This window comes from Babylonia areolata, chromosome 8 (assembly GCF_041734735.1).
Source record: "Babylonia areolata isolate BAREFJ2019XMU chromosome 8, ASM4173473v1, whole genome shotgun sequence".
Classification (NCBI taxonomy): Eukaryota; Metazoa; Mollusca; class Gastropoda; order Neogastropoda; family Buccinidae; genus Babylonia; species Babylonia areolata.
In genome coordinates, this window is record NC_134883.1 from 34,271,766 (window position 1) to 34,284,265 (window position 12,500).

Genomic DNA, 12,500 nt, shown 5'->3' on the forward strand with positions numbered 1-12,500 from the left:
CGTTCGTTCGTACTCTCTCTCTCTCTCTCTCTCCCCTCCTCCCCAACCCCCCCCCCCCTCTCTCTCTCTCTGTCTGTAAAACGCAACTTTTACAGCTCAACTCCTCCTCAAATGTCACTTCTTCTGTGCTTTGGAATAACTTAACATATGAGCAGAAGTACATTAATTGTTGTTCATCTCGGTTTTCTCTTCTCCGACAGACAAAGACCATGTTCATGATACTGCTGGGAGTGATGCTGGGCACGGCAGTATATTTCATCGCCCTGCAAGTAGGGTCTTACCACTTCTCCACACTGAGCCTCGCACCTGTTCCTCAGAGGTGAGATCTTTGTGGGGTTCCAGATGAGGCAGGTTTTTGAACACGCCGATGTTTGTGTGAGATGGGGGGATGCGGGGAGGAGTTGTGGAGTGACGGGCGCGGTGGTCGAAAGGTTAGAGCGCTTGAATGACGTCCCGGGTTTCCCCCGAGTTCGATCCCCGGTTACGGCGCACCTGGTGGGTCAATAGTGGACAATGTTCCCGATGATAGTAGACAATGTTCCCGATCTCCCAGGTCAACAAACGCTCAGACCTGCTAGTGCCTGACCCCCCGCACCCCACCCAACCTCCCTCCCCTTTTTTTGTTTTTGTTTTGTTTTTGTTTTGTTTAATTGCACACAGAAAAGCAAATATCCACGTCGAAAAAGATCCTGTTATTCCATGTCAACGTTCGGTGAGTTATGAAAAGAACATACCCAGCATGCACACACCCGAAAACGCCTACATGGCGGGAAAAACCATGTATGTGTGCGTGTGCGTGCGTGCGCGCGTGTGTGTGCGTGTGTGTGTGTGTGTGTGTGTGTGTGTGTGTGACTGAAACGTTACTGAATGACACAGGAAACGAATGATGAGCGCCCAAAGGCAGCTCTTAGTCGGCTCAGCTCTACCCTGGTAGGAAGGAAGCTTGTTGTGGAAATGACTCGGTGTTTGTAAAGCACTTAGAGCTTGGTCTCTGACCGAGGATAGGCGCTGTATATGTATCCATTATCATCATATTCTTCATGAACATGAAGTAGCTTTGGTCGAGAACAAGTTGGGGTGGGTGGGTGGGTATTAGGGGGGAGAAGTGAGGGAGTGTATGGCTGAGAGAGGAAGAATTTACAGGCTGTACTGCTTGAGATGGCGTACATCATATAAACAGAAACGGGGGGAGGGGGGGGGGAGTAAAGAAAAGTAAGTATTAAAAAAGGAGAGGCTACGTGTGTGTGTGTGTGTGTGTGTGTGTGTGTGTGTGTGTGTGTGTGGATCGAGGGGGGGCGAGGGGGTGGGGAGCGTGCGGTTTTGTTTGTCCATATGTGTATGTGGGCGTGCGTTTGTGTCTGCATGTGTATGCGGCGTATGTTCACCCGCTCGTGTATTTGTTCACGGCTTTGAACGCGTATTTCAAAGTTATAGAACAAAAACAGCGTTGGAGAGAAAGAAAAAGAAAAAAAAAAAAGATACGGTACAGAATGCATGTGAGAGACAACGCAAAAAGAATATAATTATATCCTCTCGAACCCTCAAACCTCAAAGTCTCAATGGTCACAGCTGCTCTCTAAAGTCATAAACAGTAATTGTAACCATCTTCAGTCGGCTCAGCGGTACCCGTGTTTGAATCAATACAGTAAGACATGAGCAAAACGCAGTCGAGCGTGTGCGATGTTGTCCATTGATCCGAGACGACCTTGCCGTGTTTTGAACCATGTGTTGACTTCGTCTTGATATTTCTTGTTAACTCTTGTGTCTGAGAGGGTGGGGGGTGGGGGGGGAATATTTGTGGTAAATATACATTCAAAAGACATGTACGTATTTTAACTATTAAGATATCACATTAAACTATAAAACCAGGTTACAATGGCACATTTAAAAACACTTTATATAAAGAACATTGAACAGTATATTTTTTAAAAATCCGTATAATGCATATTCTTTGTCTATGTGTTATCTTAACCATGGACAATGAGATTTGTGCATGCGTATGTCTGGGTTTCCTATTGCTTTTGTGCGCATTGTTTAGTGTATCACTCTCTTGTGTTTCCAGGAGCGTGTGTGGCTCTGTGTGTGTGTGTGTGTGTGTGTGTGTGTGTGTGTGTGTGTGTGTGTGTGTGTGTGTGCGTGTGTGTGTGTGTGTGTGTGTGAGAGAGAGAGAGAGAGAGAGAGAGCGTGCGAGTATGCCTCAGTGAGTGTCTTTGTATGCACGTGCGCTTGTGTGTGTGTGTGTGTGTGTGTGTGTGTGTGTGTGTGTGTGTGTGTGTGCGTGCGTGTGTGTGTGTGTGGGTGCGTGCGTGCGTGCGTGTGTGTGTGCGTGTATGTGTATGTGTGTGTGTGTGTTTGAAAGTTGCTACGATGTTCCTTGTGTCGTGGTGGCGTTATCATGTTTTGTGCTGTGCTGTGATGCTGTTGCACAGTGTTTGTCACACTGTTCTGTCACCATCAGGTTGTCTTGACATGTGACTGTCACTGGGCTGCCTTGTGGTTCCGCCTTGTCTGTCTGTTACCATCTCATCTTGAAGGGGGAACCGGGCTTGGGAGTATGTTGGGGCAGAACTAGAATGAATCCATTCAATGACCCCCGACCCCCCACCCTAACACCCCCAAAAAGCTCCAGTGGAGTTATTTCGGGGCAGGGAGGGGGAGCGTGTTTGGGCAGAACTAGAAAGACTCCATCCAATGACCCCCCACCCCCAAACACCCCCAACCCCACAAAAAAGCTCCAGTGCAGTTATTTCGGGGCAGGGAGGGGGCGTGTTTGGACAGAACTAGAAAGATTCCATCCAATGAGCCCCCACCCCACACCCCCAACCCCCCCAAAAAGCTCCAGTGGAGTTATTTCGGGGCAGGGAGGGGGCGTGGGGGGCGTGTTTGGACAGAACTAGAAAGATTCCATCCAATGACCCCCCCCCCCCCCAACACCCCCAACCCCCCAAAAAAAGCTCCAGTGGAGTTATTTCGGGGCAGGGAGGGGGAGCGTGTTTGGGCAGAACTAGAAAGACTCCATCCAATGAGCCCCCCCTTCCAGTGGAGTTATTTCGGGGTTTTGGGGGCAGATACAAATGACTCCATCCAACGGCCCCCAAAATTCTCCAAATGAGTTATTTCGGGTTCAGTAAGTACTGCCTCATAATGACTTCCCGTGTTCTTTTGGGCTAGTCCTCCTAACGAGAATATGATAATGTAGTGATGTAAATGCCAAATTACCATTCATGCAACCATGATTATAATGTGCATACACTATTGATAGAATGATCCCCCCCCCCCCCCCCACTCTTTGTTTCATTGAAATGTTTCCCCTTCGAGGGCTAGATGAAAAAAGGCATTATCTTGCTTACTCTATTACCCTCAGAAAATTTAAAATAATATATATTCGTATTAAGTCAACGAATAATAACTTTGAAATATCAACATTTACAAACAGATACGAAGATGTGTCGTGGTTTTTGATGGACAAGAAGATTTTTGTTTTTAAGTTTAACACGTTTTTTATGGGGATGTTAACAGTCCATTTTGTTTGTTTGTTTGTATTTCTTTTTATCACAACAGATTTCTGTGTGTGAAATTCGGGCTGCTCTCCCCAGGGAGAGCGCGTCACTACACTACAGCGCCACCCATTTTTTTTGTATTTTCCTGCGTGCAGTTTGATTTGTTTTTCCTATCGAAGTGGATTTTTCTACAGAATTTTGCCAGGAACAACCCTTTTGTTGCCGTGGGTTCTTTTACGTGCGCTAAGTGCATGCTGCACACGGGACCTCGGTTTATCGTCTCATCCGAATGACTAGCGTCCAGACCACCACTCAAGATCTAGTGGAGGGGTAGAAAATATCGGCTGCCGAGCCGTGATTCGAACCAGCGCGCTCAGATTCTTTCGCTTCCTAGGCGGACGCGTTACCTCTAGGCCATCACTCCACTTGTACAAAGTTTGTTTCGTGAGTGAAAAAAAAAAATGACACGTTTGTGTGACCACATCCGAGTGACCTGCCCATGGATAACGTCAAGCAGCAGGAACAAACAGCTCTGCCATAAAATAATATCTTTTAACTGTTATTGTTTTCTTTTTAATATCATGAGATTCGTTTCCCCATTCATCTGTGTTTTGGTGACGTGAAATCGGAGTTTTTGTGCGGTGGATTTGGTAGGAGAGTGCTACAAGGTCCATTTGTGCGTCGACCTGTGTTCGTGGCTGTACTTCAGCCATTGTACCGGCGGCCTCTTTAGAAGCGGTGCTCTTCTACCAGAATATTACACGCCACGATTAACACGAAGCCGAAATCAGTATTTACTTTGTTCTTTGTGTGTTAACCTTTCCTTTTTTTTTCTTCTTCTTCTTTTTCCCCAAACCCTTTTGGGTTTGTTATCGCAATTTTTTTTTTTTTTATTACCCTCATTTGCCCAGTTTCCCCCAACCCTCCATTCATCCACATCTCCCACCCCTTCTAACCGATAATACTCAGATGTATTCATAAATACTTTAACAAAATGTCTTCAGTCACCGATATGTGTGACGGGACATTAAACAAAAATTCCTCCTCCATCCATCCTTGCTCCCAGAGTGAAGACGAAGTCCATGGAACAGCAGCAGCAGCAGCAGGGACAGGGACAGCTGGAACAGCAGGGGTTCCCCAAGTGGTGGGTGGACAGCTGGTCTCGCAGCGCGACCTCCGGGCAGCTGACCAAGTTCGTGGCCGACAGACCCATGTTCCCCCCGTGCCGAGAGACCCCGCCCAGAAGGGAGATGGTCACCTTTGTGGTGAGATGTTGGCGTGCTGTTGTTTTTTTTTGGCTCCTCTCTCTTTGTCTGTCTGCCTGTCTGTCTGTCTGTCTGTCTCTCTCTCTCTGTCTCTGTTTCTCTCTCACACTCACTCTTTCTCTTTCCTCTTTTGGTAACATGCCCTCACAACAACACTATCTTGTATGCTCTCTCCTGCCATATCTGTGTGTGTGTGTGTGTGTGTGTATATATATATATATATATATATATATATATATGTATATCTGTGTCGCTCTGTGTCTCTCTGTCTGTCTGTCTGTCTGTCTCTGTCTGTCTGTCTGTCTCTCTCTCTCTGTCTCTCTCTCTCTCTCCCGCCTTCCGTCTCTCACATGAAATTGTCACTCCTCTTTGTATAAAGGGCTTTAAGGCCGAGTGGACAAGAACGTATGTCAGGGTCAGTGTTTCTGTCTGTCTGTCTGTCTGTCTGTCTGTCTGTCTGTCTGTCTGTCTCTCTCTCTCTCTCTCTCTCTCTCTCTCTCTGTCTCTCTCTGTCTCTCTCTTTCTGATGTTGTTGTCGTAAGGGAATGGTGAAAAGAAGCTTGTAGCTCATCCTTTTACCCTCAGTAGAACATTCGAGATCGAGTTCTCTTTTGTATTTTTGTTGTTTTTTTTCGGGCGAACAAACTCATGTTCCAGTCTTTTGGTGAGGATTATATATTTTGTACATATTATATATTATGTGTATATGATAATGTGTATGGTTATGTATGTGTCTACGTATGTGTGTTTGCATTCTGAATGGGTAAATTTTTTTTTCCCCGTGCGAGTATGCCCGCGTGCGTGTGTTTGATGTATGATAGTCAGTCGTGTCCGACTATGACCATCAGAACAACAGAGGAGGCAACTGCTGTCCCGACAAACTGGGCTAGAATTTGATTGTAGTGGAGAGAGTCTTGCCCAAGTCACACACCCCCACTCTCTCGGCCAAGAGGGTTTTAGGACAGTCGGCGTTGGGATGGTTCCCAAAGGCCCAGCTAGTCCCCCAGGGCTGCATCACAAAGAGCCAGTGCAATTTTGCCTCCTAGCTTGAGAGTCATAGTCCTTCACAATAGACTAAGCTGTAAATGACTTCCCGTTGCAATGGGGAAAAAACAAACAAACAAACAAACAGCACCATTGATCATACGTGTGTTTTAAGCTTGATTTTGTATTTTTATTTCTTTTTATCACAACAGATTTCTCTGTGTGAAATTCGGGCTGCTCTCCCCAGGGAGAGCGCGTCGCCATACTACAGCGCCACCCTTTTTTTTTGTATTTTTTCCTGTGTGCAGTTTTATTTGTTTTTCCTATTGAAGTGGATTTTTCTACAGAATTTTGCCAGGAACAACCCTTTTGTTGCCGTGGGCTCTTTTACGTGAGCTAAGTGCATGCTGCACACGGGACCTCGGTTTATCGTCTCATCCGAATGACTAGCGTCCAGACCACCACTCAAGGTCTAGTGGAGGGGGAGAAAATTTCGGGGGCTGTGCCGTGATTCGAACCAGCGCGCACAGATTCTCCCGCTTCCTAGGCGGACGCGTTACCTCTAGGCCATCACTCGTATGTGTCATACACAGGAGCGGCCGAAGTACCTGAAGAACAGCAAGAACCCGTGTTGGTATGCGGACACCAAAGCTGGCATCAAACGTCTGAAGTGTGTGCCTTATTTCTACCTGGCTGGGGTAGCCAAGGCGGGGACCACCGACCTGGCCAGGTCTGTCCTGCTCTTTGGTGTTTGGTTGGTTGGTTGGTTGGTTGGTTGGTTTGGTTGGTGTATGAGGTGGTGGTGGTGGAGGTTGAGTGTGTGTTGTTGTGGTTGTTGTTGTTGGTGGTGGTGGTGGTGGTGGGGTTGAGTGTGTGTGCTGTTGTGGTTGTTGTTGGTGGTGGTGGTGGTGGTGGTGGTGGTAGTGGTTGTGGTGGTGGTGGTAGTGATGGTGGTAGTGGTAGTGGTGGTAGTGGTTGTGGTTGTGGTGGTAGTGGTTGTGGTTGTGGTTGTGGTGGTAGTGATGGTGGTAGTGGTTGTGGTGGTGGTGGTAGTGATGGTGGTAGTGGTGGTGGTGGTAGTGGTTGTGGTGGTGGTGGTAGTGGTGGTGGTGGTGGTGGTAGTGATGGTGGTAGTGGTTGTGGTGGTGGTGGTAGTGATGGTGGTAGTGGTGGTAGTGGTAGTGGTTGTGGTTGTGGTGGTAGTGATGGTGGTAGTGGTGGTAGTGGTAGTGGTGGTAGTGATGGTGGTAGTGGTGGTAGTGGTAGTGGTTGTGGTGGTGGTGGTAGTGGTGGTGGTAGTGATGGTGGTAGTGGTGGTAGTGGTAGTGGTTGTGGTTGTGGTGGTAGTGATGATGGTAGTGGTGGTAGTGGTAGTGGTTGTGGTGGTGGTGGTAGTGATGGTGGTAGTGGTAGTGGTGGTAGTGGTTGTGGTGGTGGTGGTAGTGATGGTGGTAGTGGTGGTAGTGGTTGTGGTGGTGGTGGTAGTGATGGTGGTAGTGGTGGTGGTGGTAGTGGTTGTGGTGGTGGTGGTAGTGATGGTGGTAGTGGTGGTAGTGGTTGTGGTGGTGGTGGTAGTGATGGTGGTAGTGGTAGTGGTGGTAGTGGTTGTGGTGGTGGTGGTAGTGATGGTAGTAGTGGTAGTGGTGGTAGTGGTTGTGGTGGTGGTGGTAGTGATGGGTAGGTAGTGGTAGTGGTGGTAGTGGTTGTGGTGGTGGTGGTAGTGATGGTGGTAGTGGTAGTGGTGGTAGTGGTTGTGGTGGTGGTGGTAGTGATGGTGGTAGTGGTAGTGGTGGTAGTGGTGTGGTGGTGGTGGTAGTGATGGTGGTAGTGGTAGTGGTGGTAGTGGTTGTGGTGGGGGTGGATGGGAAAAAACGGCAGTATTATATCTGATAAGATGGTTTGTCGTTGTCTTTTGTGTTGTAGTCATTAAGTGTGGTGGAATGTGGTTCACTAAGTCGTCTTGTAGTCGTTGGTTTGTATCTTAGTTTAAGTGGTCACTAGTGTAGGGGTAGTATGGTAAGGAAGGGAGTGGTGGTTAGTGTAAAGTGTTCATGTTGCACGAGGAAGTATTTTAGAAGTTAGGTTGTGGTGGTATGATGGTGCATGGAGGGATTGTATAGTATGGTAGTAAAATGTAAATATAGTAAAAATATATATAATAAGGGGTACATGGATGGTAGTGGTTATGTGTGTTGAATGTATATAGGTGGTAGTGGTGTGGTGGTAGTGGTTGTGGTGGTGGTGGTAGTGATGGTGGTAGTGGTAGTGGTGGTAGTGGTTGTGGTGGTGGTGGTAGTGATGGTAGTAGTGGTAGTGGTGGTAGTGGTTGTGGTGGTGGTGGTAGTGATGGTAGTAGTGGTTGTGGTGGTGGTGGTAGTGATGGTGGTAGTGGTAGTGATGGTGGTAGTGGTAGTGGTTGTGGTGGTGGTGGTAGTGATGGTGGTAGTGGTGGTGGTAGTGGTAGTAGTGGTAGTAGTGGTAGTGGTGGTGGTAGTGGTGGTGGTGGTAGTGGTTGTGGTGGTGGTGGTAGTGATGGTGGTAGTGGTAGTGGTGGTAGTGGTTGTGGTGGTGGTGGTAGTGATGGTGGTAGTGGTAGTGGTGGTAGTGGTTGTGGTGGTGGTGGTAGTGATGGTAGTAGTGGTAGTGGTGGTAGTGGTTGTGGTGGTGGTGGTAGTGATGGTAGTAGTGGTTGTGGTGGTGGTGGTAGTGATGGTGGTAGTGGTAGTGATGGTGGTAGTGGTAGTGGTTGTGGTGGTGGTGGTAGTGATGGTGGTAGTGGTAGTGGTGGTAGTGGTTGTGGTGGTGGTGGTAGTGATGGTGGTAGTGGTAGTGGTGGTAGTGGTTGTGGTGGTGGTGGTAGTGATGGTTGTAGTGGTAGTGGTAGTGGTTGTGGTGGTGGTGGTAGTGATGGTGGTAGTGGTAGTGGTGGTAGTGGTTGTGGTGGTGGTGGTAGTGATGGTGGTAGTGGTAGTGGTGGTGGTGGTAGTGATGGTGGTAGTGGTGGTAGTGGTAGTGGTGGTAGTGGTAGTGGTGGTAGTGGTGGTTGTGGTAGTGGTGGTAGTGGTTGTGGTGGTGGTGGTAGTGGTAGTGGTGGTGGTAGTGGTGGTAGTGGTAGTGGTAGTGGTGGTGGTAGTGGTAGTGGTAGTGGTGGTGGTGGTAGTGGTGGTGGTGGTAGTGGTAGTGGTGGTGGTGGTAGTGATGGTGTACAATTCCTTGTCCCCCAGTCGTCCAGTCGTATTTTCCTTTATTTAATTTTTGTTGTCTCTTTGTTTCTTTCTTTGTTTCTTTTTCTTTCGTTCAGCCCCCCCCCCCACCCCCTCCCCCACCTCCCTCTCAGTCTCTGTGTCTGTCTCTGTGTCTGTGTTTGTCTGTCTGTCTCTGTGATGCCACTGAGTCGTCTTGTAGTCTTGTTTTTCTTTCTTTCCATTCCTGTGTATTCTTTTTCTCTTTCTTTCTTTACTTTTCTTGTGTCTTTTTCTTCTTTCTCCCCCAAATCTCCCTCTCAGTCTCTGTCTGTCTGTCTGTGTGTGTGTGTGTGTGTGTGTGTGTCTCTGTGTGTGTGTGTGTGTGTGTGTGTGTGTGTTCTAAGTGGGGTTTTTTTATGTCGTTTATTAATAGCATGCTTGTGCCTCTGTGTGTGTGTGTGTGTGTGTGTGTGTGTGTGTCTCATTATTACCATGCTTATGCTTTTATGTAGTATTGTATCCGCATGCTATGACCTTAAGTAGCATTGTGTAGTGCATGCAGTGACATATAATTATAATGTAGTATTGTGTAGTGTAGACTCTGTTTCAGGGCGGGGACTGGATGGAGAAAAAAAAAAGCGCGCCAGTACTTATCTATTATCCTCGAAAATAAAGAATTTGTCTTGTCTTGTCTTGTCTTGTCTTGTCTCTGTAGTCATTAACGCTACGCTGGCTGGAAAGCTGTGGTGTCACTAAGTCGTCTTGTAGTCGTTTGGCTTTTTATCTTCAGTTTAACGTCTATTCACTATAAGTGTTTTTAGACGGAAAGGAGAGGAGTGAAGTAGTGGATAAAGGAAAGGGAATGCATGTGAATATTAGTGTAAAAAAAAGTGTTCATGTTATGTATCAGAGGAAAAGTATATCATTATAAGAAAAAGTCTAAAGAGATTGTGGTGTGTATTGAATGAGATGTCATGGGAGGGAGAATATATGTATATGCATATCAACAAGTATTAACCTACAACAATGTAAATATAAATAACAACATTAATTATAATACATCAAAGGAGGATACCAACTGGACTGGAGTTTAACATTTCTGAAAACACTCTAAGCAATGAATAATCATTCTTTTCAGTCGTTTTCCTTCTTTCCTATCTTGTGTCTTTTTGACTCACTTGTGCAAACAAAGTGAGTCTATGTTTTAACCCGGTGTTCGGTTGTCTGTGTGTGTGTGTGTGTGTGTGTGTGTGTCTGTGTGTGTGTGTGTGTGTGTGTGTGTGTCTGTGTGTCTGTGTGTCCGTGGTAAACTTTAACATTGACATTTTCTCTGCAACTACTTTGTCAGTTGACACCAAATTAGGCATAACAATAGGAAAAATTCAGTTCTTTCCAGTCATCTTGTTTAAAACAATATTGCACATCTGGGATGGGCACAAAAAAAAATAATAATGAAGTATAATTATATGCAAACTGCATTTACTTTTATATTTATATTTTTTGTATTCTCTAAACTTGGCACTTTGATCTGATATTCTGACCCAACAACAAGAGGAGTCATTATTATCATTTTTCGTTCAAACAGGAACTTCTTTTGCTAAGCATGGAAGTTTTATTTATTTTGCAAAACGTTTTGGTGCAGATAGTAAAAAAGGGAAATTACTCTGTAATTAATGCTAGGGGACTTAATTTGCTTTAAACAGATCTTTCTCATATTAAACATTACATTTTGAAATTATACTCAATACATAAAAAGCTTTGATTTTTTTTTTTTTAAGTGTATCACAAGTGAGTCTTGAAGGCTCTTGGGTTTTTTTCTTCTTTCTCCACCCCCCTCCCCGAACCTTTCCTGTCTCTCTCTGTCTCTATGTCTCTCTCTGTCTCTGTCTCTATGTCTCTCTCTGTCTCTATGTCTGTCTCTATCTCTGCCTCTCTCTCTGTCTCTGTCTCTATGTCTCTCTCTGTCTCTGTCTCTATGTCTCTCTCTGTAATCATTCATGTTGGTTTGGTAAGCTGTGATGATGGTGGTTTGTTGGGTTGTTGTTGTTTTTTAGTATGTTTGTTTGTTTCCCTGTGCACAGAAGATCAGTTGTTGTTGTTTTTTCTTTTCAAGTCATACACATATAGCACAGGATCACAACCCCCCCCCCCCCCCCCCCCCCCCCGCCCCCCGCCGCCAAAAAAAAACAAACAAACAAACCGCAATATGTTTGCATGTCAAAAACGGCGGCATACTGGCCTCGTCACGTATATGGCTTTAATTTTCATATAAAGTGTAATGTATGCGTGCGACAAATGAAATAACGGAGGTAATTTGACTCAACGACTGATAGGTAACAGCTGCTATAGTTGATGTTCGTGTGTGTGTGTGTGTGTGTGTGTTTGAATGACTGAGTATGGTATGTATGCGCACGCGTTTATGTGTGAATACACGTACGCGTGTTCGTTTGTGTGTGTGTGTGTTTGTGTGTGTGTGTGTATTGATATTCATGTCTGCGTGTGTACGCGTGTACATGTGCGTACGCGTATGGCTGTGTGTCTTCGACAGGCGATTACGCCTGCACCCTGAGATTTTCCACGGGACAGAAAAGGAGTACCACTGGTGGGAAAAATACCGATTCGGAGACTACATGCCACAACAGCCTGCGGACAGTGTGGAGAAAAAGAAAGGTAAGCATGTACAACACCTACACCACCTCTTCAGTCTGTCTTTGTTCCTGCTTGTGAGAGGAAGGGGTGGGGGCGGGGGGGGGGGGGGGGACGAGGTTAAGGAAAAAGGGAGGAGAGCGGTGAGAGAGAGAGGAGAAGAAGAAAAGAGAGTGTGTGTTTGTGACTGTTTATGTTTCTGTATGTCTGTGTTTTTGTGTGTGTGTGAGAGAGCCTGAGAGAGAGAGAGAGAGAGGGAGAGAGCGTGCGTTTGAGACCGTGTGCTTGAGTGCGTGCGTGTTTGTGAATGTGTGTATATGCGTGTCTGTGAGTCCGTGTGTGTGGGCGTGTGTATGTGCGAGCGCGCGCGGGTGGCTTCGAATCTGTGTGTGTGTTTGCGTCCGAGTCACTGATAACGGCTGTGGCTGCGTTGCACACTTATTTTCAGTAACACACACACACACACACACACACACACACACACACACACACACACACACACACACACAACTTACAATGTATATTATTACCCGGCGAAGGCCCAAGGGAGATGACCTTCAATGAATACCTGGACAAGATCACGGGAAGAGAGATCATGAAGCTCCACACTGAACTCAGACGTGGTTCCTCCAGTCGTGTCTTTGGTGAGTCGTTACGCACGTACACACACACACACACACACACACACACACACACACACACACACACACACACACACACACACGTGTTGGTGTGCTGGCTGTAAAAGTGTTCAGTTGCTAGCGGAAGCGTTACCGACCACTTGGCCCTGGACTAAGGGATGCGACTGAAACAATGATAAAAACGGTACGAAAATAGTTATTGCTTCCCTTTTCAGAGACGAAGTACGCGCTCGCACTCACGCTAACGCACGCACGCACTCACACGCACACACACGCACG

At 46.6% G+C, this 12,500-nt stretch overlaps 1 protein-coding gene across 1 annotated transcript in view; it reads left to right on the top strand.

Annotated features, from left to right (window-relative positions):
• Positions 1-209: 209 nt before the first annotated feature.
• LOC143285279 (carbohydrate sulfotransferase 15-like) overlaps positions 210-12,500 on the top strand; it is a 22,844-nt gene continuing 10,553 nt past the window's right edge. The window contains exons 1-5 of the mRNA XM_076592537.1: positions 210-319; positions 4,567-4,765; positions 6,343-6,479; positions 11,483-11,604; positions 12,120-12,224. Coding sequence (XP_076448652.1) covers positions 210-319; positions 4,567-4,765; positions 6,343-6,479; positions 11,483-11,604; positions 12,120-12,224 — 673 coding nt within the window. The remainder of the gene's footprint in view (positions 320-4,566; positions 4,766-6,342; positions 6,480-11,482; positions 11,605-12,119; positions 12,225-12,500) is intronic.